We start from the raw sequence: 26,967 nt of genomic DNA on the forward strand, positions 1-26,967 counted from the left end.
TCATCTATCAAAGAATATTTGCTCATTTATTTATAACCTAGACTTAAGAGGGAGAAAAATAGAGGCAAATATACAGAGAGGAAGGAGAAAACAAAGCAAATGTAGCAGAGGAAAGGGTAGTATTCCTAAGCTCTGTTCTCTCCTTGCCTACCTGCCACGTCCTGCTCTTACCCAGTTTGACAGCCGTGATGTTCCAGTGATAGGATTTTGCTTCGTCAGCACACAGACAGGTGGAGGCCCGAGTGTCTGTCTGCGTTTCCACTCGGTACTCCTCTGACTTAGCTAGGTTAGTCTGAACCTAAAGAGGATATTTGAAAGATAAAGGATATGAGTAGGACTGCTCTGGTGGTCCAGCAGTTAAGAATCCGCCTGCCAATGCAGCAGATACAGGTTCGATCGCTAGTCTGGGAAGATCCCACGTGCCGAGGGGCCACTGACGTCATGCACCACAAACCTGTGCTCTAGAGCCCAGGAGCCACAACCACCGAGCCCTCATGCTACAACTACTAAAGCCCGCGTGGAGCCTGTGCTCTGAAACAAGAGTGGCCACCACAATGAGAAGCTCGCGTACCACAATGAAGAGTAGCCCCCACTCACTGCAACTAGAGAAAGCCTCCCAGAGAGAGGCCAAGTGGCAACAAAGACCCAGCACAGCCAAAATAAATCTATTAACTAAAATAAGTTTTAAAAAATAATAAAGGATATGAGTAAAGCAGACAATGCACAGAAGGTTAGGAAGATGGGAGGGCCAAGACACTGATGTCTCATCTTCTTCTCTGGGGAGATGGGTATGCCTCCAGTGTAGGGGCTGATACCTGCTTCCTACATCCCCAGCTCTTACCCTGATGCACTTCTTCAGGTAATTGAAGATGGTGGCAGTCAGACGGAAGGATTCACCACGAACCACTGAGTAAGGGAGCGTCAGATCAACAAAGAACGGCTTGAAGGCAGTCACTCCAACAGTGGGTGAGAGGCCAAAACCCTTGGACTGGGAGGTGCAGAAAGTCATGGCCTTCCACGTGGTGATGGTGTCAGGAAGCGTGATGTGGACAGACTCCTCTCCCGAGTAGCTGTGAGGACACAAGAATTCAGCTACAAATTCGCCTGCAGAAATGACTATTTTGTTGCTCTTATGCATGGCGGGTGGGGTGGGAGAGAAGCAACTGGACTGGAGGCCTAAGTGAATCTCAGACTGTGAGTCTTCAGGTGAGGCTGTACAAGTATGGGAAAAGTGTGTGTCTGAGGATTGGGGGAGGCGGTATGTGTGTAAACATATCTGTAAGACAGCCCAGTGCCCTCCGAATCTGTGAGAATATTCATCCTTATGGTTTGTCAGGACAAGCAGGAAAGGAGTGAGCACAAACCAAACTAACATCAAGATGTGCCTTTCTGTTGGTGTGGCCCTGCCCTGTCTGCACTGCACAAATGTGAAGATGTGTGGATTTGTTTTGAATGATCGTTTACAATTGTTTAAGAATCCAGAGAAAGAAAAACGTTCTCATATTTCCATTAAACCTCCTTGGCTTGAGACTTCTGTTTATTCTTGCCACCTCTGCTTAATCTCTTCTGCTTCTGTTAGGTCCTTGCTCTTTCTGTCCTTTATTGTGCCCATCTTTGTGTGAAATGTTCCCTTGGTATCTCCAGTTTTCTTGAAGAGATCTCTAGTCTTTCCCATTCTATTGCTTTCCTCCATTTCTTTGCATTGTTCACTTAAGAAGGCTTTCTTATCTTTCCTTACTATTCTCTGGCTTGAGACTTAGGTTCATTAGAAATTATCTGAGTCTGGGATTTCCCTGGTGGTCCAGTGGCTAAAAGTCTAGCTCGAAATGCAGGTAGTCTGGTTTTGATCCCTGGTCAGGGAACTAGATCCCACATTTTGCAACTAAAGGGCCCACATGCCACAACTAAGACCCAGTACAGTCAAATTAATTAATTTAAAACAATTATCTGAGTCTGGGCTCTCTCCTGACTCCACACTGTATATATATAATCTTATTATACCTTTGAGGTATCACTTACCCAACAGGAAACAGATCCCACAGCCAAGTCTCTGGAAAGTACTGGCGAACCTGAGACTCTTCCGGCTGAACTGGCTGGAATGGAGCTGGCTTGAAAGCCATTGGACGAACTTCATTCACTGCTAAGGAGACCAGGAATAAGGGAAAAAGCAGAGGTGTCACTCAATTGTGTCACGCAATAAGTCAAAGTAGAGGGAAGACATTCAGAGGGAAGCGGAAAACATGCAAGTCATAGATGAGGTGGAAGGACCACTGAGGAACTGACTAGTCACAAGGCTATTGGGGAAAGTGACAGGTGGGGATGTTTGCCCAGAGAATGAATAGATAAGAACTTCAGGCTTCAAAAGCCCTCCCCATAGAAAGAGAGTGAAATCCTTGGGGAAACTGCCTGCATCTATAACCCACAATCCATTATCATCCTGGCTAGAGGCTCAGAGCAAGAAGAGGAGGCAAAGAGGGAGCTTTCAGAGTTCCATGATTCTAAATATTTCAGTGAATCAGAGGCAGCTTACCTTCAGCCATCGTATGGCTGTATCTTAAATTCTGGTGACTGCAATCTATTGGCCTCTTGATTTTGGCATTGGACAGTATTTTCAGGCCCATGTTCTGATAGGCACCAAAGGGACCAAAGAATGAAGTGTTAGAGGGGGTCCTCTCCCTTACTACAAGGGCTACTGCTTAGAAATTTCACCCTCAAAGGGTTGAACCAACACATTCTTTGCCTACTAATTGTGAGACCTATACCAACCACCAAGACTGGTTCACTTCTATTCCAGCCAGCATGAAAGTCTCTCAGTGAAAACTTATTTCATTGTATTTATATATATATATATGTATGTATTATGCATATGTATATACACACATATGCATACGTTTCTGCAGAATGATCATCACAATAAGTCTAGTTAACATCCATTACCATACATAATTACAAAAAATTATTTTCTTGTGATGAGGACTTTTAAGATCTATTCTCTTAGCAACTTTCAAGTATGCTACACGGTATCATTGGGTTTCTCCAGGGGCTCAGAGGTAAAGAATCCACCTGCAATGGAGGAGTTTGATCCCTGGGTCAGGAAGACACCCTGGAGAAGGAAATGGAACCCCACTTTAGCATTCTTGCCTGGGAAATCCCATGACAGAAGAGCCTGGCGGGCTACAGTCCACAGGGTTGTAAAAGAGTTGGACGGCTGAGCAACTAAACAACCACGTACAGTATCACTAGCTACAGTCACTACGCTGTACACTACATTCCCAAGACTTGTTCATTTCACAACTGGAAGCGTGCACCTTTGAACACATTTACCCATGTTGCCCGCCCCCTGTCTCCCATCTCTGGCAACTACAGTCTCTTTCCTGTATCTACGAGTCTGTTGTTAACTGTTGTTTTTAAATTCTAAGTATAAGTGAGATCATACAAGGTTTGTCTTTCTCCATCTGACTTATTTCACTTAGCATAATGCCCTCAAGGTCCATCCAGGTTGTTGCAAGTGACAAGATTTCATTCTTTTTTTGGCTAAATAGTAGTATTCCACTTACTTCATTGTTCGATATGTTTAATACTTCTTCCGAATATTAGTCACTGTATCCTTATTATTTGATTTGAAATGAATTTTCTGAGGGCAGAGACCATATCAGCTTGATCAATTAAATAAAAATATATTGAGTGGATCAGGCTCAAAAATATATTGAAGGATAAAGTATTAGAGAGAACAAAAAGATTGAACAAGACCTGCTTCTGGACCTCAGAGAATCAATGGCCAGACATAGGCCAAAGCATTCCAAAACTTTGCTGATAAAATAAATGCAAAATCTTTCGTAATAGGAGACTTCTGGTCTACCTTTCTTTGTGTGTGTGTGTGTGTGTGTGTGTGTGTGTGTGTTTTCCTTCTGTACTGATCCCATGGAAGTCAATGTTTGCAGACCCCAGAGAGAGGATAGGTATATAGCCTCACATGTGGGAAACTTCTTCAAGCATAAGAACCAAGAGAGGCTCCTTGCCCACCAGGAGTTTCTTTCAAGATTTTGCCCCTGTCAGTGCCCACCTGAGCCCACATGCTTTTGTCGATATGGACTTTCCTTTCCCCCTCCCACCACCATTGTTTCTATGAGAACAAAATGGGTAAGAACATCCACCTGGAACAAACTGAAAAGGTCTGTTTTTTCAGAGATCCAAGGCCTCCACATGACAAGACGATTGTTCCAACGCTCCTCGAGCACTGGCTGAATAAGGGGCTGTGGAACGTTCCAACCATCAAACCCTGGACACTCATCGTATTCAGCCACCTGATAGGGGTAGTGATTGTACCAGAATGGGAACATCCCATAGACCTGAGAAAAGACAGGAAAGGAAATTAATCTTTTTTTCTTAAGCAAATAAAATATTGACACAGTGAAATCACTTCTCTCAGATTCTGTGGCACAGTTTACTGTCTTTGTATTCTTTGTCTTCATTACTCCAGAATTTCTTTCATCCTAAGTCCCTTCCTCTAGTTCATCTTTTCTCATAATCTGATCTTTATCTCCTATTTCATCTTTTCTGATCCCTATGATCATATTAACCATGCCCTTCTCATATCGTGTTTTTCGGGGGCTGGGGCATGCCAAGCAGCTGGCAGGATCTTAGCTCCCTGACCAGGGATTGAACCTGGGACCTAGGAGTGAAAGCCCTGAGTCCTAAACACTGGATTTCCAGGAATTTCCCATATCATCATTTCTACCTTCATGTCCACACCAGCTTTGCCTCCCCCTTGTGTGAGGCACTGTTTCCCTGAGACTCTCTTTCCTGCTCCCTGGAATCCATCTCTTATCCTGATGCAGCCAGTCTATCTTCTCTGTCGACCCCTGCCATGTCAGCAGACCACTCACCGAGCTATTGCTCAGTTCGCTCTCTGGTCTAAGCAGCAAGACACTCTCATCCACGGCCCGGACTGCACACAGGGACCCAGGGGCTGCCCGCAGCTGGAGGTCCACATCTGCTCCTGGAAGCTGCTGGGAAGGTGAGAAGCCAAGGGAAACCTGGGGTAGAGAAAAGGACAACATGGGGATCAGGTCAGGCTAGAGAGGAAGAGAAACAGTCATCAGCCATATGCCCTAAGTATGGTCCCTAGCCCACTCCTTCACTTTTTTTTTAAGGGTCACTTTGTCTTTTTTTTTTTTTGATGTGGATTATTTTTAAAGTCTTTATTGAATTTGTTACAATATTGCTTCTGTTTAATATTTTGTTTTTTTGGCCATGAAGAATGTGGGATTTTAACTCCTTGACCAGGGATTGAACCCAAACCCCCAGCATTGGAAGATGAAGTCTCAACCAGTGGACTGCCAGAGAATTCCCCCGAGTCCTTCACTTTTATACTGATTTTTCTTTGTAAAGTCTTGCCCTTTAGAAGCAGTGTCTTGTGATACAGTTGGAAAAAGTAAGAAGCACAGTAGAATAATACAGGAAGTTTAAAAGACAGAAAGTAGAAAGAGAATTTATGGAATAGATCTACAGAACATGTGACTTCCCAGCATGACCTTTTAAAAGAAGAAGGAGAGACAGTTCAACAAACCATGCTAAAGATACAGAACATGACATCCAGCTTCAACATTATCCCCTGCCTTCCCTAGTGGCCTTGTCTTATCTCCCTCCACGCCCAGGATACACAAGCTCCCTCTCTCTGCCCAGACCTTTCCTTCAACCGCCTTAACTGCCATTTTACCTGATTGTCAAAGCACATCTCCACTGAGAACTGGATTTTGTCTGCTATGACACCTCCATTGGGAAAAATGGCGTAGACCACCAGGGAAGGATCAGGGGCTAATCTAGAGTTGAAGACCAGTGGGAGAGAGAAGGAGCCTTTCAGTCCTGAAAGAGAAGAGGGGATCTTCAGGCATAAGAGTACACGCTCTTATGTGTACCAATGACATCCAACCTGTGTCTGCACTTCTCCCTGAGCCAGCCACGGGCAAGTTGTTCCTCATTTTTCTGATCTGTGGTTATTGTTCTGTTCTTGCTACTCCTGCTCTTGCTTCTAGTATAAGAACTGTTTTCTAGAAGTTTAAAGTTTTTTCTTGTCTCTCTTTTTTTTTCTTTCTTTCTTTTTTGTTTGTTGAATTAATGTAAAAACAATTTTACATTACAAATGTAATGTAAATTTACAGGAGACTTGGAAAACACAGAATGAAGTTACATGTAGTTCCACTATATATTGCAAGTATTTTTAAGTAGATAAATGAAGATTTTCAGTTGGAGTTTCAATATCAAACTCTCAAAAATTAATAGAATGAATATACAAAAAAGTAGAAGGAAACTACCACAAAGGAGATCTGAAAAGCATTATAAACCAATTCAACTGGAAATTTAAAGTTTAAGTCTCCCAAGAGATTCATGAACACTCACCTTTCATCCTGGACTTCAGGTGTTTCTGCCCCTCCATCTCCAAATTTCCTTTCCCTATTAACTAAAGAAGAGAAAAAATAAAAATCATCAACAACATAGAAGTTAGAGGAGTTTAGCCTTGGTCCAATCCTTACATCTCTCTGTAAGGAGAGGCTTCTTTCATAGTTCAAGAGTCCAGGTAAGTACTTTGTGGAGCATCCTTCAGTTTGTCAAATGTTGGATGGTACCCAGAATCCTGATGACTCTTCCTCCAGTTGGGGGTCTGCAAAGGACCAGGGGGTGGGTGGGAGGAGACACAAGCCACCATGGCTTTGGAACCAGAAACCATTCTTCACAACAGATAGCTGACACCATTTCTTGAAGATCTCTAGGTTTTATTCTTTTATGATCCCTGTAACATAATGTCCACTAAAATCCATCCTTACGACCTTTTTTAAAAAACATTTTTTTTCTACTGAAGTACAGTTGATTTATAATGTTGTGCCAATCTCTGCTGGACAGCCAAGTGACTCAGTTATACACATATATACATTCTTTTTTTAATATTCTTTTCCATTATGGTTATCCCAGGAGATTGGATATAGTTCCCTGTGCTGTACAATAGGACCTTGTTGTTTATCCATTCTATATGTAATAGTTTGGATCTGCTAATCCCAAACACCCAATCTATCCCTCCCACAAGTCTCTTCCCCCTTGGCAACCACAAATCTGTTCCCTATTTCTGTGAGTCTGTTTCTGTTTTTACAACTTAAAAAAAATTATCACTCAATTCAAAATTCAGTGGAAGTTAAAGGTGGGGGGGTTGGGGATAAATTGGAAATTTGGGATTAATATATACACACTACTATATATAAAATAAATAAGCAACAAGGACCTACTGTATAGCATAGGGAACTCTACTCAATACTCTGTAATAACCTCTAAGGGAAGAGAATCTGAAAAAGAATATATATACATATGTGTGTGTGTGTAATTGAATACTTGAAACTAACACATTGTAGATCAACTATATATAAATAAAAAATTTTTTAAAGAATTCAGTGGAAATGAATACATCTTAAACTGTCTTGAGTCCTCTGACATTTGACTTTCTGGCAAGAAATCTCTTTTTATCTCTCCCTTCCTGTTCACTCTCCCCTGAAAATGAACTCCGTGCAATGGTTTCTAAGTAGGCCAGCTCCTCAGGCTTCAGTCAAGTCCGCACTGATCTGCTCCAATTCCACTTTTCTCGTAAGCCTCCCACACTTCTGTCCTGAACTCAGTACATATATTATAACTCTGCCTTATTATTTCCCACCCACCCCTCCTCATTTTGTCATTTGGATGATTGTTTTAGATTGATGGAGACACTGAAATGATTTAGGGGGAGAAAGTCTTTCAGAGACTTTAAGAAGATGATAAGGGAATAAAAAACTCTGGACCATCAAACCCAAGGTTCACAGGAGTCCAGTTCTTGAGGACTTCCTGGGGAGTTGGACTCAGGGTGACCAGTAAAACTGTTAGTCTTGGTTTTTCTTTTTGTTTTGGGGGGTTTTTTTGGCCGCACAGCAGGGCACGCAGGATCTTACTTCCCTGACCAGGGATCAAACCCATGCCCCTTGCAGTGGAAGCTCAGATTCTTAACCACTGGACCACCAGGCAAGACACCAAACTGCTTGTCTTTATACATTTTTTCCAGACCACAAGTTGTAATCATATTTCTCCAGCAAAGTTGCTATCAAAGTTAACCCTATATTATCTATTTTAAAACACTGACCAATGAAACACATAAGGAAATTTATTCTGAGTCCACATCCTCTCCTCAGTCTCCCTCCCATCCACCCACCCAGCTCCCTTTCAGCCCTTGTCAGCAACATTTTCTCATTAATTCCTAGTATTATTTCCTCACACAATTTCCCTGGACTCCTGTTCAAAATCTCCTTATTACCTATGTCCTCCCATCTTCTATACCTATATCAACATGGTAGCCACTGGGCACATATGACTCCTGCTGCTGCTGCTGATAAGTCGCTTCAGTCGTGTCTGACTCTGTGCCACCCCAGAGACGGCAGCCCATCGGGCTCCCCTGTCCCTGGGATTCTCCAGGCAAGAACACTGGAGTGGGTTGCCATTTCCTTTTCCAATGCATGAAAGTGAAAAGTGAAAGTGAAGTCGCTCAGTCGTATCCGACTCTTAGTGACCCCATGGACTGCAGCCTACCAGGCTCCTCTGTCCATAAGATTTTCCAGGCAAGAGTACTGGAGTGGGGTGCCATTGCCTTCTCCGCATATGACTCCTGGATTCCTTGAAATGTGACTTGTCCAAACTCCTTTAAGTATAAGACACATACTTTGAATTTCTAATGCATACTTTGCTACACGGTTGAAACAAAAAAATGTAAAATATTAATTAATGATTTTTTATGTTGATTTCATGTGGAAATGACCATATGTTGGGTTAGATAAAATATCCTTTAAAAGTTAGTTTCCCCTGTTCTTTTAATTTTTTAATGTGGCAAATAAAGATTTAGAAATTACCTATATGGCTTGCATTACAGCTTTCTACAAAACTCTTTTGGCTGTACTGCACGGCCTGTGGGATCTTAGTCCCCCACCCAGGGACTGAACCTGCACTCCCTGCATTGGCAGAGCAGTCTTAACCATTGGACCACCAGGGAAGTCCTGTCTTATATCTATCCAGACTGTTCACTTGCTCTGACTCACTGTCCTTATTCCCTTTCCTTCCAGTCCCCATCTCCCAGTCTCACATAGTAGGAGAAGGTGATTTCCTGGTCAGGCTTTGCATCAGCCGGATCGATGTGGTAATCCACCAGCACTTCCTGGGGCCGGCCACATTCCAAGATGCCACTCAGTCGACGGATGCCAAGGAAGCTGCGAGTCGGGTTGTAGAAGGGCTGCAGGTGCAGGTAGGCATTTTGGTAGTAACGAGGCACTTGCTTTGGATCATGTGTTTCTACCAATTGGAACCTTCCCTGAGAAAGAGAGAGAGAGAGAAAAAAGACCTTTAAAGGCATGTACCCCAACTATATCAACCCGGTAGGGCTGTTGTGATTCTCAAATCTGTTCTCCCTAACAGTGGCGTGTAGATATTTCGCTAGAGGTCCAACCAAGAATGTTTGAGGACTCCATAATAGTGGTGACTTGCAGCAACATTTTGGTATGTCAGGGTATAAAGTAAGGGCTGATATATAGCTGTCAGGTAATAGAAAATTGTCGATAATATACCTTCACACACTGATGCAAAGGAGAGACAAGTTTGACTAAGAGATTAAAGAATGTATCTCAAATCTAAGAAAACTAGATACAGAGGATAATAAGACTGAAAAGCAATCAATCAATATCAGGCTACCCTGGTGGTCCAGTGGTTAAGACTTCATGCTTCCAATGCAGGGGGCATGGGTTTGATCCCCGGTCAGGGAACTAGATCCTACATGCCCAACAGTCACACATACAAAAAAAGACTGAAAATAATCGTTTCTAAGAGGAGTGATTGAGTGATGCCTAGAGTACAGAAATAGGCAAATCAGTCACAACAGAAATAGTACATATTTGCTTATGGGCTATAGTTCTTCCTCCTTCCCCATAGCAACATCCTCTACCAGGGAATCATAGACCCTTTTGGTCTAACTGTGGACCCACCAGGTGACTTGTTTTGGGGAATGGATATTCAAATATGTGAGCTAAGTAGAGGCTCAGAAAAGTCCTTGCATGTCTTTTGCTTTTGCATCTCTTCACTGCCATGAGAATGGGTATGTGCGTAGTCACTCAGTCATGTCCAATTCTTTGAGACCCTGTGGACTGTAGCCCGCCAAGGCTTCTCTGTCCATGGGATTTTTCAGGCAAGAATACTGAAGTGGGATGCTATATCCTCCTCCAGGGGAATCTTCCTGACCCAGAGATCGAACCTACATCCCTGTGTCTTCTGCATTGCAGGTGGACTCTTTACCCACTGAACCATTGGTATACCTGTACTGTCTCCGCAGATCATGAGACTTGTGGAGTACAAGCCTACAGTCACCTGGTCCACAGACATAAGGAACTCCACCAAGATGGGCAGAGACGCCATCAGACTACCCAGATACAAGACCAGTAAATACTTCCTGTTGTGTAACACTGAAGTTCTGTAGTTTGGTTTTTTTTGTTTTGGTTTCTTAGTTCCCAGATCAGGGATTGAACCCGTCACCCTCAGCAGTGAAAGCATGTCCGAACCATGGGATAGCCAGGGAATTACCCTGCAGTTGTTTGTGAAGCAGCAATTGATAAGTGGTACAAATAACCTTTCAAGTTGTGCAAAATCTAGAATTCTCTTTGCTGTTTTTATGAGTAATAAGAAGAAGGAAAGGGGGAGTAAGAGGAAGAAGATGATTCTGAACCATTTTTTCCTCCCTAATCTGATTTCAAATAGAGAACCAGATAGAGAGGCAGTTAAGTTATAAAATGAATTAATAGAAATAGCTATTTTTTTTTTTTAATCTGAAGGGTCATTTATTTGATGAGAATTTTAAATGGTGGTGTCTAAGAAAAACTTTCTATCGAGGGGAGGGCAGAACTGGTAACTAAGTGGGGTGATGGACTTACCGGGAGGGCAGAGAGAGAAACAAGGACATTCTGAAGTTTTCCTTCAGATGGTCTGTGCTGGAAAGGGGAACTCCCAGTGCTTACCTCCAGAGAAACACTTTTCCCGTTCCAATTAGCCGTGTCTAGATTGAAGGCAGCGAGGCCATTGTTGTCAGTAGTTAGGATCTGGTTGATGTCTCCATTTTCTCCATGAATCACCAGATACACTGAATGATGCTTGAGGAGGGAGCCATCGTGGCCCTTAACTCTTATCTGAGGGGTGAAGGTCATTAGAGTAAGTTTTGGAGTATGTTCAAAATTCTAAGGAGACATTTCAGGAAGAGTCCAGAAGAAGATAAATGTGATGCGAAGAGTCGGAAATGAGGATCTACGAGGAATTGAGAAACATACAGAAGTAGCTTGACCTGGAGCAGAAGTAGACTGGCCACACATAGGATAGACCTAGATATTGTCATGCTGAGTAAAGTAAGTCAGACAGAGAAGGAGAAATATCATATAACATCCCTTATATGTGGACTCTAAAATGAAATGACACAAACGAACTACTTACAAAACAGAGGCTCACAGACTTGGAGGCTCACAGCTTAAGGTTGTGGTGGGGAAGGAATAGTTAGGGAGTTTGGAATGCACATGTACACTCTGCTATATCTAGAATGGATAACCAACAAGAACCTACTGTATAGCACAGAGAACTCTGTTCAATGTTATGTGGCAGCATAATGTAACAGTGGATGGGAAGGGGCTTTGGGGGAAAATGGATACATGTATATGTATGCCTGAGTCCCTTTGCTGTTCACCTGAAATTATCACAACACTTTTAATCAGCTATACCCCAATACAAAATAAAATGCTAAAAAAACAAATGAATGATCAAAAAAGAAGTAGATTTGCCACATGGCTTAGGAAACATCAGATCAGATCAGTCGCTCAGTCGTGTCCGACTCTTTGTGACCCCATGAATCGCAGCACGCCACATCAGGGCCCCTCATTTTCATACCCCACTGCCAAAACTCTGTATATTTTTTTGCTTTCATTTTCCTACAGAGCATCCTCTTCCTCTCCTAAATTGTATAATCCTTAGGCTCTAAGACAGTCTGGATCTACTCTTGGTCTAAAGAACAGATGACCAAGGAATAACAGATCTGAATATGTACAATACTATAGTGTTCAACAATTACTTGGGAAGTGAAGAAGATAAGCTAGAGAGAGGGGTGGAATGCTAGGAATCAGAGAGAAGACACTTCAATTTTTTAAATCTCTAAAGACGATGCTTAAGGAGCCATCAGTGGCTCGCTGTGGCAGGAAGTTTGATATTAACCTTGCCTAGATGCAGAAACTCAGACTTGAGGATCTCACCAGGTAACTTGCAGCTCTAAAATTCAAAGACTGACACAGGAGGAGGTGAACCCCTGGCATTCGGAGGGTCATTGAAGTCACATTAGTATTTTAGGCACATCTCATGTGAGATTAAGGACACACAGTGCCAGGAATTAAGCACATACTCTAGAGCAGGGGTCTCCAACCTCCAGGATCTAACGCCTGCTGATCTGAAGTAGAGCTGATGTACTAATAATAGAAACAAAGTGCACAATAAATGTAATGCACTTGAATCATCCTAAAACCATCCCCCCAACATCTTCCACAAGTGGTCCCTGATGCAAAAAAGGTTGGGGACTGTTGCTCTAGAGGCAGGCTGCCCAGCTCCGACCATAATTACCACTTACGAGCTGTATAACCTTGGGAAAATCACCTAACCTCACTAACCTCTCTGTGTCTCAGCCTTTTTGTCTGTCAAATGGGGCCAATAATAATGTCTAACTCAGGACTGTTGTACAGATTAAAGTGAATACATACAGAGTACTTAGAAAAATGCTAAGTTAATATGTGTTCAGGAAGGAGTTGACAGGGTGGTTAAGCGTTTTTTGTCTGAGCAGAGATGAGTTTCAACATACCTTTCCACTGAAGGGGAAATTGGGGTAATAATAATCATTGGTGTCTTCAAAGGTCATGGATCCCATTTGTGAAGAAATGTATATATCCCGAGTGGTGTTGGCCTCCACTCCTGCAGAGGGAAACCAGGTGTATGATGATCTAAATACCTAACATCCTCATCTTCATGTTTAACATAAGACTACCTGAAAGGATGGTGCCACAGGAAGTGAGAAGATGACTATCATTCTGACCAAAGATCTAAACCAACTCCTCCTTCCCAAACTTTTGGGGAAGTAGGGAATGGATAGCAGATGAAATCTGACATTTCCCATTGACTGTGAACTTAGAACGGAGTCCCTTCTAAGCACTGATGAAGGCGAGTCTTGAGTCGTCTGAGTTGTTGTTGTTGTTCAGTCACTAAATCATGTCCGACTCTTTGCGACCCCATAGACTGCAGCATGCCAAGCTTCCCTGTCCTTCACTAACTCCGGGAGTTTGCTCAAACTCATGTCCATTGAGTAAGTGATGCCATCCAACCATCTCATCCTGTCAACCCCCTTCTCCTCCTGCCCTCAATCTTTCCCAGCATCAGGGGCTTTTCCAATGAGTTGGTTCTTTGAATCAGGTGGCAAAAGTATTGCAGCTTCAGCATCAGTCCTTTCAATGAATATTCAAGGTTGATTTTCTTTAGGATCGACTAGTTTGATCTCCTTGCAGTCCAAGGGACTCTCAAGAGTCTTCTCCAGCACCACCATTTGAAATCATCAATTCTTTGGCACTCAGCCTTCTTTATGGTCCAACTCTCACATCTATACATGACTACTGGAAAAATCATAGCTTTGATTATACAAGGTCTCTCTCTTGGAGAACTCTTTTCCTTTCCCTTTTCTTAATGAACCGAGGAGCATCCCACTTACCTGTCCCTTCCTCCACCACAGTAGCCATGATATTGATGTCTTGTCTGTAAAAATACCCAGTGAGGTTGAACATGGACATGGCCACAGAAGTTGAAATGCATCCTGCTTTGTCAATCTAGTGAGGCAATCAGAGAGAGAGAGGGGGGAAGAAAGAGGGTGAATAACCTAAACTCTACTTCTTTTTAAATTTATTTATTTACTTGGCTGCACTGGCCTTAGGTGTGACATAGGAGATCTTTCATTGCAGCGCACAGGCTATCTGTTGTGATTATACAGGCTCCAGGGCACACGGGCTCTCTAGTTGTGGTGCAGGGTTTCAATAGTTACGGCTCCCAGGCTTAGTTGCTGAGCAGCATGTGGAATCTTTAGTTCCCTGATCAGGGATTGAACCCACATACTCTGCATTGGAAGGCAAATTCTTAACCACTGGACCACCAGGGAAGACCCTAATCTCTACTTCTAACTCATGATGTCCTGTAGAAGAAAATTATTTCTTATCTCTATACTTCAGTTTCTCAATTTTTTTTGTGTGTGTGCCACATGGCTTATGGGATCTTAGTTCCCCAGCCAGAAATTGAACCTGGGCCTTTGGCAATGAAAGCATGGAGTTCTAACCACTGGACCACCAGGAAATTCCCAGTTTCTCCATCTTTAAGATAGAAAAGTATTCCATAACATGAAGCATACACCCATACATGACTTGGAAGTTCCAAGATATGAGAAGGAGAAAACAACCACCTTCAGAACAGGAAAATTGTATCTTCCAAGGGTTTAGGTTAATCTCTTGATCCCAAGGCAGATTCTAAAAGAGCTTTATCTTTGGGGGGATAAAAAGACTTCTGTGTTCTTTAGAAATGAGGTACTAATCACGTGAAATTATTTCTACTCTGGGTGTTTTTAACCACTTTTCTATATTGGTGCTTACTTACTCTTTAGGACATAAGAATAAGGTTCCTTTCCTACATCCTGTTTTACTCACCTGTCCAGAGACTTTCTTGCATCTGTCAGGTAAATGTTCCCGTTCTGAATCCAGATACAGGTAAGTATATGGCTTTTGACACACTGATACATGCGCTACTCCTTGCATGGGCTTTCCATAGGTGTACCTAACCCAGAAAAGCATGAGGAATCAGAAAGGGGCAAGTCCAGCTGTGATCCAGGCCCTCAACCCCTAAACACTTTTCCTTTCTTCCGCATGCCCATCTCTGAAAGCGCTTTGACAGACCCACTTTTCTCCAGCTCTCATTCACATCTCTGCTTTACTCATAGCTTTAGAGTATTGCCATTGCACAATAAATACCACCCAAAGGACAACAGTGTCTTTCTTTTTCCTTACTCCTACTTCCCATGGGATTCAATACTGTGCTCTGCACAAAGTAGACTCTAAACCAATAATGCCAGCTGAGAAAGCAGAGGAAAGTAAGCACAAAAATGCAATTAGATAATGTGTCCCTGGGATTTCCCTGGTGGTTCAATGGTTAAGACTTCACTTTCCAATGCAGAGGATGTGGGTTAAATCCCTGGTCCAGGAACTAGGATCCCACATGCTTCATGGCCAAAAAACCAAAACATAAAATAGAAGCAATATTGTAACAAATGTCAATAAAGACTTTTTAAAAAATGGTCCACATAAAAAACAATTTTTCTAAAAAGTGTGTTTTTGCAGAACTTGTGACTCTGAGCCACATAAAACATCACAAGATTTAACCACTATCTCCACAATCCTCTCCTCATAACACTCGATCACAACATCTTTCAATATAGCTTTCATCCTCAATGGATCCAGAGCTTTATTCTTACCTACAACAAACTTTCACTAAGAAAGAGTCTTCTGCCACTGATAACTCTTTGGGTTCCACCACTTCCACTTTAAACTTAGGCAGCACTGGAAAGAGTGGAAAGAGAGATGGAAAATGAAGAGGAAGAAAGTTTGACTACACAGGTAGTGAACAGAGGGGTATAAAACAGTGATAATAATTATCTAATTAAATTGCTCAATCACGTTCAACTCTTTGCAGCCCCGTGAACTGTAGATTTCTCTGTCCTTGGAATTTTCCAGGCGAGAATATACTGGAGTGGGGTGCCATTTCCTACTTCAGGAGATCTTCCTGATCCAGAGTTGGAACCCAGGACTTCTGTATTGGTAGGAGGATTCTTTACGACTAGGGCCACCTCGGAAGCCCAGCTAATTAAATTAACAGGGCATTATTAAGGTAAAATCCTCCCAAAGTTATTGATTTAGCACCAAAATGAATAAATAATTCCTTTTTTTTTTTTTTTAAGTAAGAATTAGATTTATTTAAAAAGAAACACATACCACAGACAGAATGTGAGCCATCTCAGAAGGGGAGAGGCATGAAAATATGGGATGGTTAGTTTGTATGGGCTGGGTAATTTCATAGACTGGGCTTCCCTGGCGGCTCAGCAGTAAAGAATCCACCTACCAATGCAGGAGATACTGGTTTGATCCCTTGGTCAGGAGGATCCCCTGGAGAAAGAAATGGCAACCCACTCCAGTATTCTTACCTGGGAAATCCCACCAACAGAGGAGCTTGGAGGGCTACAGCCCATGGGGTCACCAAATAGTTGGACGTGACTTAGCAACTAAACAACAGCAAAAATTTCATAGGCTAATGAGCAGGAAGAGTAATCCAACTATTTTGGGGAAGAGATGGAGATTGCAGGCTGGTTCACAGCCCACTTTCTTATCTCTGATGGTCAGCCTGGGAACTGTCATGGCGCTAGTGGGTGTGTCGCTTAGCTTATGCTAATGTGTTACAATGAGTGTATCTTGTTGTTGTTGTTCAGTCACCAAGTCATGTCTGACTCTTTGCAGCCCCATGGACTGCAGTACGCCAGGCTTCCCTGTCCCTCATCTCCCAGAGTTTGCCCAAGCTCATGTCCATTGGATTGGTGATGAGGCTCCACTGGAAGTAAACTCTTCTGCCATCTTTGACCTAGTTCCATAGTAAGTTTCACTTGACCTTTGCTGGTTTTTACACAAGATCATGTCCAACACTCTGACCTACTAATTCTCCCACCTACCATATTCTTCCACACTGAAGGTCCCGAAGGTCTTGCCATCAGCCACGGCCACACTGTAGGTGCCCAGCGTTGCCTCTGGTGCCAGCTGGAAGGACAGGTCTACGATGCCTTGCTTGGGCACCACGTTCAGCCACTGTGCAATCCTATTGTTGTTTGGATCCTGTGCCCAAGAAAAAGAAATCTCATGACATGCCTGCCTCTTTGATTCCCACCCTGTGCTGCAGAAAGCAGGTAAAGAAGCAAAAAGCGAGTAAAGAATCCCACCCACTGTTCATAGCCCCTGTGGTCTGCATCCAGGAAGAAAAGAACCCTTGGTGGTTTCAAATAGTTTGACTAGGTTCTTTAAAATGTTATCCAGTTTCACAATGTTATCCAGGATAACATTGTTTATGTAAGATGTTCTTTACAAAGAATGCTAATTCTTGGTCCCTTAAGACAGGTAACTCTGAAAGACTGACTGTAAGATACCTGAAAGAGAGCTAATTTGATGGAAAAATGGAGGGGGTATTGTGGGGAATTCTTGCCTCTTTCTTAACACTTCTCACAGGTATCCTTGTCATGTTCAGTGGCTGTCTGTGATATTAGCCATCCCAAAGACTAAGAGGAGTACAGAACCAAGCTCTGCTGGATTGACACAGCACAGAGAAGTTGCAGGAATCAGAATAGGGAGGTTTGTCACTATAGAGGTTGCTGTCCTTATTTACAGAGGTTGAGGGGCGGGGTGGGCAGAGGCAGGAGAACATGCACAGCTTAGGTGGAATCGGGGCGCTTGGGGCCAGTGCAAAGTCTCAGGCTCTGGGCCAAGATCCCACGGTTGTTGCCGGCTTTGGGGCTTAGCACCAACCACCTTCTCCATAGAGGACAGCAAAAAAGAAAGAAACTTCTACTTACCTGCAGTTCCACAATGGAGTACTGAAAAGGAAAACCAGATGATAAGGGTTAAAGCAGAGCTAGCAATAAGGGTAGGCTTGCTGAAAGCAAAAAGTTCACAAAGGCTTCTCTCTTTCTCTGTTGCCTACCCCTTCCTTTCTAAATGGCTCTTTCGTGCCTTGGTAAGAGTAACAACAGGGCAAAGGCTTACTGGTTAGGAGAGGAGAAAGAAGAGCTTTCCTGAAGGGATTGCCAGTCTCCAAAAACTTTGAAGAAATGGAACTTCTGACCCTCAGCATCCTTCAATGCTCTGTGACTGAGTTTTTTCACAACAAGTCCTAAAAGAAAGTATTAGTATCTGGTAGTGGTGGTGGTTGTTCAGTCACTAACTTGTGTCTGACTCTTTGTGACCCCATGGACTGCAGCACATGAGGCTCCCTCATCCTTCACTGTCTCCTGGAGTTTGCTCAAATTCATGTCCATCAAATCATGGCGATGCTATCCACCATCTCATTCTCTGGAGACTCCCTCATATTTGAACCTCTTCTTGGGAGCCAACTATCTCCTAGCCTCCTCCTCTACTTTCTGAACACCAGTGGGCAAGAATCTTACTTTCAAGCAATGCAAAATAATTTATTTTAAAAAAATGTTTGAAATAGCTCAATCAAAGGATCATGTGTCATTTCCTCAAGGAAATGGACACGAAAACCACTAGGTTTAATTGGAGAATGAGTCCTTGTGCTAGGTGTCAAAGTGTCACCTCAAATTACTCGTTAATTTAAAAAAAAAAGGACACACCTTAACACTGGAGAAATTAGTCTGCCATCACCCTAACTAAGTAATCAAACTCACTATCACTAATAATGGGACAAGCTGACATTATGTACCTCCTGAAGAGATATATTTGAGGTTCCCAACATTACCTATCTTTATAACCAAATATTTTAACCAAAAGTTTAGTTTAAACCTAATTAAGACTTCAGAACTGCCTTCAGAAGATAAAAGAACAAGTTATATTACACAGTAAGAAATAACCAGGCAAATCAAGACTATTGGATATTCCATAAGACAACTACGCTACTATGCTAAGTTGCTTCAGTTGTATTCAACTCTGTGAGACGCTATGGACCATAGCCCGCCAGGCTCCTCTGTCCATGGGATTCTCCAGGCAAGAATACTGGAGTGGGTAGCCATTCCTTTCTGCAGGGGATCTTCCCAACCCAGGAATCAACCTGCATCTCTTTTGCCTACTACATTGACAGGTGGGTTTTTTTTTTTTTTTTTTTAACCACTAGCGTCACCTGGGAAGCCCTGCCACCTAGGCTTCCTCAAAAGTAAATATCATATTCCATAATGGGAACATTCTATACGTCATCTAGCCTGACATCATCGCTCTCCCTCTCAAAAAAGTCAAACTAATAAGAAAATAAGGGGGATTAGTTTAGAATATGAGAACATTTTTAAATGTAACAACCAAATATAATGCATGAATCTGATCAGAGCTTAGTTTGGGGGAAAAAAATGTGTTAGTTGGAAAACACAAATTAATATTATATGAAATATTAAATAATTTTTGTTAATTTCCTCAGGTGTTATAATAATATTTTCTTTAAGATATTCTTTTTAAAAGATACAGGCACCTAAAGAAAGCAAACATTAACAGACATAAAGGGAGAAATTAACAGTAACACAATAATAGTGGGGGACTTTAACACCCCATGTACATCAGAGGACAAGGCATTCAGAGAGAAACTCAGTAAGTAAACAACGGCCTTTGGCAATTTATTAGGCCAAATGAACATTCTATATAATATAGAGTATTTCATCCCAAACCAGAATATTCATTCTTTTCAAGTGCAAATGGAATATTGTAACATGATAGACACATGATGGAATACAAAAAGAGTCAGTAAACTTAAGAAAACTGAAATCATATCAAGAATCTTATTCAACCATAACACTATGAGACTAAAAATCAACTACAAAAAAAAAAAAAAAAACCACATCGAGTCTAACCAATATGTTACTAAACAATTGAACTGAAACCATAAAACTTCTAGAAGAAAATACAAGCAGTAAATTCTTTGACATTGGTCTTGGTAATATTTTATTGGAGATGTCTCCTCAGGTAAGGGGAACACAAGCAAAATTTTTTAAATGTGACTACTCATCACAAGGAAAAAACATTGTCTTCTATTTCTTTAATTTTGTATCTATATAAGATGAGTGTTGTTTAGTGACTAAGTCATGTCCAACTCTTTCGCAGCCCCATGGACTATAGCCTGCCTGGCTCTTTGGTCCACGGGATTTTTCCAGGCAAGAATACTGGAGTGGGTTGCCACTCCCTCCTCCAAAGGATCTTCCTGACCCAGGCATCAAACCTGTGACTCCTACATAGCAGGCAGGTTCTCATATGAGATGACAGATGTTCACTAGACTTACTATGGTCATTGTTTCATGATGTATATAAGTCAGATCATTGTGCTGTACACCTTAAGCTTATACATTGCTGTACGTCAATTACATCTCAATAAGACTGGAAGGAAAAAAGTTATCTCAGTAACAGCTCTTTTCTTGGTGAACCCAGCCTTCAGCTCAAAAGAATCCACATGCCCAAGTGGTACATTTGGGGCTGGGGGGTATGGTGGGGGGACATTCTGCCCCTCTTCCTAAAGATAAAAATAGGACATGCACAAACCTGGCTATATACATGATAAGAAGGCAAGTGTCATCGAGATTACTGCCATTGCTATAAATCCTAGGGGGTGAAAAAACAGTTCCTTCGAGAACAAAATCACTTTTTTAAAGACTCAAGAAGCAGCTTTGGACACCAGTAAGTGTTCAACCAGAAAGGTAGCATTTTCATTGGAAGCTACCTGAAGTTTCTGAATAATTAGGTAAGCAACAAAGCTAGATACAATCAGTTACTAGCATGTATACTTTTGTTGCTTGAGGGTGAAATATTGAACTCTGTAAACTCAGTTTTTGTAACTCCCCTTCTTTTTTTTTTTAAAAAAAAAGTTATTTGTCTGTGCCGTGTCTTAGTTATAGCATGTGGGAATCTTTAGCTATAGCATGTGGGATCTATAACTACAGCATTCAAACTCTTAGTTGCCACATGTGGGATCTAGTTCCCTGACCAGGGATTGAACCTAGGCCCCCCTGCATTGGAACCGTGAAGTCTGAGCCACTGAACCACCAGGGGAGTCCTACCACTCCATTTCTTAGTAAAACACTTTTAGTTAATTGCATGTTTCATTTGGAGTTCCAAATTCAGTGTTTCAGATTTTCAGGGCTCCAAGTTACAACTTGGAGCGGGGGCTGACTAGAGAAATGGTATGTGGAAAAAAGAGTAATTTGACAACAGAAAGAGAGCACAGAAGTACAGAAATCAGAGTACTTATAGTTCAGCACAATTTGAACAGAGGCAAGACAATGTAAGAGGGGTAGCTAATGAGATCAACATCCAGGGGGCAGTAGAGTCTAAAATAACTCTAGCTGTGGCCACACTTTGACCCTTTCGTCTGGTTGGTGACGGACAGGGAAGCCTGGCATGCTGCAGTCCATGAGGTTGCAAAGAGTCAGACACAACTAATCAACTGAACTGAACTGACCCTCATCCCAGCTCTAGAATAAAAACTTCCAAGATGCTCAGTGGTAAAGAATCCACGCCAAACAGAATATTGGGATTCATCCTTGTGTCGGGAAGATCCCCTGGAGAAGGAAATGGCAACCCACTCCAGTATTCTTGCCTAGGGAATCCCATGGACAGAGGAGCCTGGTGGGCTACAGTCCATGGGATCACAAAGAGTCGGACATGACTGAACGACTAAACAACAACTTAATATTATACCAAAGTGATAAGGAAAGAATACAGGCGATAGGAAGGAGAAACTAAAAAACCAATTCTAAATCAGGAAAGAAAGTAGTAGTTGGAGGAGGCTACTGATCAACAATAAACTTATAGCTTCCCTGTACATCAGGAAAGGAAACAGCAGTCTGGGAACATAGAGATGGAAATATAAGCAATGCTTTCTCCATGACTATCTTTAAATTTTTCATTTGAACACATGGGCTGTGACTGAAGGAGAAAGAAGGCAGCTGGGGGTGTCTGAGAGGTATTGGGTTGGGCCAAAAGTTCGTAAGATGGCATGTAAAATCCGAACGAACTTTTGGGCCAACCCAGTATTTCAAACATGTGTAGAAATGACACAAGTGCTAAGTTCAGAGCAAACCAAATCATATGACTTGTGATTCTAGTGATCCAATTGTTCGAGGAAAATTTAAGTATTCGCCAAATGTTACCGCAGTTTTACCTTTGGCACAGAACGTTGCCTTAAGAAAATTGTCTATGCTATAAATTACCTTGCCTCGTAGTAAAAAAAAAAAAAAGAAGAAGAAGAAGAAAAAAAAAAGATCCTTATTTCTTCCTTTTGTTAAAAGTATTCCTGAATTACTTCTTTGTATTTGAACTGCAGAGCCACTAGGTGTCACTCCTGGAGGGAACGTCTTAACGTTTGAAAAAGCTCTTAACAGAGGCAAATGGAACCATCTCTTAAGAATGTTAACCTAATTGATGCTTTCAGATGTCAAACCTGAGAGCAAGATGCCGCTGCCTGCTTTCAGGCAGATGGGGGCTGGGAGATTTGGACTAGCTCCCTGACTGTAGAACCCACAAGTGTTCTGCTTCTAAAGGGCCTCCTCCCCTGGAAGGAGTCTCTCCTCCCTCGTGCTCCAGTCTGCCCTCCTGCGTTCCCTTCCCAGGTCCTTCTTCCCAGAGAAACTCTTACCTGGTCGTTCACTGGAACAAAGGCGCTGGTGAGGGTGACAATACGGAAATGCACTAGAAGGAAATGGGCGTCATTAGCAAAAGAGCTTTCCACCCCCCACCTCAGAATCTTTCTTTTTTCCACCTTTTTGCTTCCTCACACATACTTCTGAGTCAGCAAAATCCTACCGGGTTTTACTTTTGAAATAAAACCGAGTCTGAGAGACAGCTAACACCCCAACAGTCACGGCTCCTGACTTTGAAAGTTCAGGATGGAATCTGCTTCAAAGAAGAGGGAGCAAATATAAATCCTAGGGCTTGGGCCAAATGCCCTTGATTGTTTTCTGATTCTTACACAGGCAGCTTGCTATGAGACCAAGCGATCCAGTTACACCCACCAAATTCCTTTCCAGGAGAAATCTGTATTTTGTTTTACTTATTTACTGGGAATTTTTTGGCCATGCAGTGGGTCTTGTAGGATCTTAGTTCTCCAGCCAGGGATTGAACCTGGACCCACCGTAGTGAGAATGCAGAGTCTTAACCACTAGACTGCCAGGGAATTCCCTGTATTTTGTTTTACACACACACACAGTAGCAGCTCCACCCACTACTCTTGCTTGTACAGCACTGCCTGCATGCAGCATCTATAACCGTTTATCCCTCCAGGCTTCCTCCATCCCTCCATCTCTTTCCTTGGTCCATGGGGCTACCACCAATCTGCAAAGCCCCTCTAAGAATGTGTGAAGATACTCCCTGGCTTTTGTCTCATCCCACCTGTGTGCCTCTTACCTTCCTGCCCTGGGCTGTAGATAGGTTTGTCAGTTTGTATAAAGATGCCATTCTGCTGCCTCTGAATCAGAACCTTTTTCTTCTCCTCAAAGTAGACATTATGTCCAATTCCTCTCACCCGGACGGTGGCTACTTCTTCTGTGCCACCAGAAGGAAGTGGTACCTGGCCAAGACAGGGGAGAGCTCTGGAGAGGAGCAGGAGACTGGGGGTGTGGTGGGGGAAGGACAGAACCAGCTAGTCTTAACTCAAGAGAGAGAGAGTAAAAGGAAAGGAATGAGTTGATGGAGGTGGCAAGGTTGGAGCCATGAAAAAGTTGCCAGAAGTCTGATATTAAAACTCCAAGTAAAAATCTTAATTTATCTACTTAAAAAAATAATTGTAATATTTAGTGGAACTCTATGTAACTTTGTTCTGTATTTTCCAAGTCACCTGTAAATGTGTTATCATACATTTCTGTAATTTAAAAAAAATTTTTTTTTAAAGAAAGAAAAAAAGTTTCCAGAGAATAATATCAGAAGTTATGGCCAGGAATTGAAGTTGATGAGAGATGAGTTTAGAAGCCATGGCAAAAAGTAAGATAACAAAAAACATACTTAAAGACAAATTATAGTGCATCCAGGGAGGAGAATAGGAAAACTGAGGACGAGAGTTGGGCTAGGCCTGTACTTACCAAAAAGGACGAGCAGTGTAAGTGTCTCGTCTTTAGTCCAAACTGTTGCAGCAATGTGTGAGTCTTGCCCTTGGTCTCCAGAGTAACAGTGAATTTTACATTTTCGTACCCAGGACTCAGATCCAAGCAAACCCTCTGAGTAGAGGGGAACTTAAGAAGGGCTGGCAATGCCACCAGATAGTTTCTACTAAAGAAAGGGAAAAAGTGTTGGTCACTAACTGTCTCTCTGGCTCTTTGCAACCCCATGACTGTAGCCCACCAGGCTCCTCTGTCCATGGGATTCTCCAGGAAAGAATACTGGAGTGGGTAGCCATGCCCTTCTCCAGGGGATCCTCCCGACCCAGGGATCGTACGTAGGTTTCCTGCATTGCAGGTGGATTCTTTACCATCTAAGCTATCAGAACTACACTTCTACTAAAGAAGCAAAAGGATTTCAGGGGAGTAATGACTCATCTATTCAATGAAAAATTAATTAATCCTTCTCCTGAGTACTCAGCATGTAGCAATGAATTAAAGAGACAAAGTACCTGCCATTATGACCCTTATTTTCTATAAGGGAGAAGGAGAAAAATAACAAATAACTCAGCCTTATACTCACACCCTTCCCCCCGCCCCTACCATAGGCCACCATGGAGAACCTAGGCCCAGGGTACCAAGGAGAAGTAAGTTCCATTTGGGATCTGCAAGCAGATCAAACCAGTCAATCCTAAAGGAAGTCAATCTTAAAAGAAATCAATCCAGAATATTCATTGGAAGGACTGATGCTGAAGCTGAAGCTCCAATATTTTGGCCAACTGATGCAAAGAGCCAACCCAATGGAAAAGACCCTGATGTTGGGAAAGATTGAGGGCAGGAAGAGGAGAGGTTGAGATGGTTGGATGGCATCACCAACTCAACAGACATGAGTTTGAGCAAGTTCCAGGAGATGGTGAAGGACAGGGAGGCCTGGAGTGCTGCAGTCCATGGGGTCACAAAGAGTCGGACATGACTGAGTGACTCACACTTTCCCTTTTCAGACATAAAGAAAGAGCAACAAGAACTGAACAACCAGAACAACAGAGATCAGGGCAGTGGGAGGCTACTATATTTTGATATTATCATATTTTTTAAAGTTTCTTCTTGGCATCTTAGCTTTTCTCTCTGGGTAAAGGAGAAATAAAACCAAAGAAAGAAAAAGATGACAGGGCATTAAAATAAACCAAAAGTTATCTCCTGCCCACTGTAGTTATGTCTTAGAAAGATGGACGAAGACACCACCTGCCCTAAATCAACCCTGACACACCAAGCACTTACGGGAGAAATTTTCCTGCCGAGGCTGGCAACAGGGCTAATATTCCTAGAAGGAGCTGAGCCCACATCTTTGTGGGTGACAGAGTCCTTAGGAGCAGGAGCCAGAGGTCGGCTCACCCCCTGTAGCATATATATGCTACCCCCCAGGTAGGATGTGGAGCAATGAGGATGCCACAGCCAATCACCTTTTGGGGCCTCGGGCAGAGGTGGTATACCAGGGTAGGGCTTCTATTCACGTCTTAAAATTTATTTCTCCCTGAAACATTCATACTGGCTCAGCCAGTTTCAAAAACCTGTTTAGGGGAAAAACCAGGGTTGATGTATTCACAGCGGTAAACCTCTCAGAACACATTTGAGGTCCTTCCCTTTCCTTCTGATTTCTTTCCAAATTCCCATTCACATTTGATCTTTTTTTTTTCCTGTTCTTATTATTCTATTAAGACGTATTTGGAAACACAGGAGCAGTATCAATTCAAAGCAGTAGGCGTTTACCTAATGGTGGATTTTTTTTTTAATACTATTCATGATTATCATGACTGTATGAAAATAGGAAACTATATCCACCATAGAGAAAATATAAACTGGACAATCTTTCAGAGAGCAATTTCACAATACTGGTCAAGAGCCTCACTGATTTGCATATTCTTTGACCCAATGACTCTTATTCTCGGAACATATTTTTATGGGAAACTAGAGCAGGCACGTATGCAGAAAATATATCCACTGAGTTTCTTCCCAGTGCTCTTTACAATGGCAAGACTTGAAAGCCACCTAAAGTATAAATTAGTTAGGATACTTTCTAACACAAGTGACCAACCTGAATCAAGCCTACTTAAACAAAAAAGAGTTTTTAATAATTGGGGAGAATAAGACATAAAAAAAGGGTTTTCCTGGTGGTTCAGATGGTAAAGAATCTGCCTGCAATGAGGGGGACACAGGTTCAATCCTGGGATTGGGAATATTCCTGGGAGAAGGGAATGGCTACCCACTCCAGTATTCTTGCCTGGAAAAATCCATGGACAGAGTAGCCTGGCAAGCTATGGTCCATTGGGTCACCAAGAGTTAGACATGACTGAGAAACTCACACTTACACTTTTCAGACATAAAGAAAGAATGAGAACTTGCCTGGTGGTCAAATGGCTAAGACTCCATGCTCCCAATGCACAGGGCCAGGTTCAATCTCTGCTCAGGGAATTAGATCCCAGATGCAGTAACTAAAGATCTTGCAAGCAGTAGTTCAGTTCAGTTCAGTTCAGTTTAGTCGCTCAGTCGTGTCCAACTCTGTGACCCCATAGACTGCAGCACGTCAGGCCTCTGCTGCTGCTCCTGCTGCTAAGTCGCTTCAGTCTTGTCCAACTCTGTGCGACCCCATAGACGGCAGCCCACCAGGCTCCCCTGTCCCTGGGATTCTCCAGGCAAGAATACTGGAGTGGGTTGCCATTTCCTCCTCCAATGCATGAAACTGAAAAGTGAAAGTGAAGTTGCTCAGTCGTGTGCGACCTCTATCCATCACCAACTCCCAGAGTTTACTCAAATTCATGTCCACTGAGTCGGAGATGCCATCCAACCATCTCATACTCTGTTGTCTCTTTCTCCTCCTGCCTTCAATCTTTCCAAGCATCAGAGTCTTTTCAAATAAATCAGTTTTTCACATCAGGTGGCCAAAGTATGGGAGTTTTCAGCTTCAACATCAGTCCTTCCAATGAATA

The 26,967-nt window shown here is 42.5% G+C and overlaps 1 protein-coding gene across 4 annotated transcripts in view; it reads right to left on the reverse strand.

Annotated features, from left to right (window-relative positions):
• A2ML1 (alpha-2-macroglobulin like 1) overlaps positions 1 to 25,361 on the reverse strand; it is a 49,263-nt gene extending 23,902 nt beyond the window's left edge. Inside the window, exons 1-20 of one of the 4 annotated variants that reach the window (XM_086402039.1) lie at positions 25,262 to 25,361; positions 23,969 to 24,152; positions 23,298 to 23,460; positions 22,531 to 22,583; positions 17,762 to 17,782; positions 16,871 to 17,030; positions 15,626 to 15,710; positions 14,805 to 14,931; positions 13,826 to 13,940; positions 12,929 to 13,038; positions 11,061 to 11,228; positions 9,146 to 9,370; positions 6,400 to 6,460; positions 5,720 to 5,865; positions 4,887 to 5,036; positions 4,155 to 4,349; positions 2,531 to 2,624; positions 2,020 to 2,137; positions 842 to 1,070; positions 172 to 298 (exon numbers count right to left, since the gene is read on the reverse strand). In XM_086402039.1, the coding sequence (XP_086258165.1) occupies positions 172 to 298; positions 842 to 1,070; positions 2,020 to 2,137; positions 2,531 to 2,624; positions 4,155 to 4,349; positions 4,887 to 5,036; positions 5,720 to 5,865; positions 6,400 to 6,460; positions 9,146 to 9,370; positions 11,061 to 11,228; positions 12,929 to 13,038; positions 13,826 to 13,940; positions 14,805 to 14,931; positions 15,626 to 15,710; positions 16,871 to 17,030; positions 17,762 to 17,782; positions 22,531 to 22,583; positions 23,298 to 23,460; positions 23,969 to 24,152; positions 25,262 to 25,326 (2,596 nt within the window). In that variant the 5' untranslated portion in view covers positions 25,327 to 25,361. Of the gene's footprint in view, positions 1 to 171; positions 299 to 841; positions 1,071 to 2,019; positions 2,141 to 2,530; positions 2,625 to 4,154; positions 4,350 to 4,886; positions 5,037 to 5,719; positions 5,866 to 6,399; positions 6,461 to 9,145; positions 9,371 to 11,060; positions 11,229 to 12,928; positions 13,039 to 13,825; positions 13,941 to 14,804; positions 14,932 to 15,625; positions 15,711 to 16,870; positions 17,031 to 17,761; positions 17,783 to 22,530; positions 22,584 to 23,297; positions 23,461 to 23,968; positions 24,156 to 25,261 lie in introns of all 4 variants that reach the window. The other 3 variants (XM_086402036.1, XM_086402038.1, XM_086402037.1) reach the window with 3 other exon arrangements.
• Positions 25,362 to 26,967: the final 1,606 nt, after the last annotated feature.

Source organism: Bos grunniens, chromosome 5 (genome assembly GCF_055505025.1).
Source record: "Bos grunniens cultivar Pamir isolate PY7600 chromosome 5, Bosgru_T2T1.0, whole genome shotgun sequence".
Classification (NCBI taxonomy): Eukaryota; Metazoa; Chordata; class Mammalia; order Artiodactyla; family Bovidae; genus Bos; species Bos grunniens.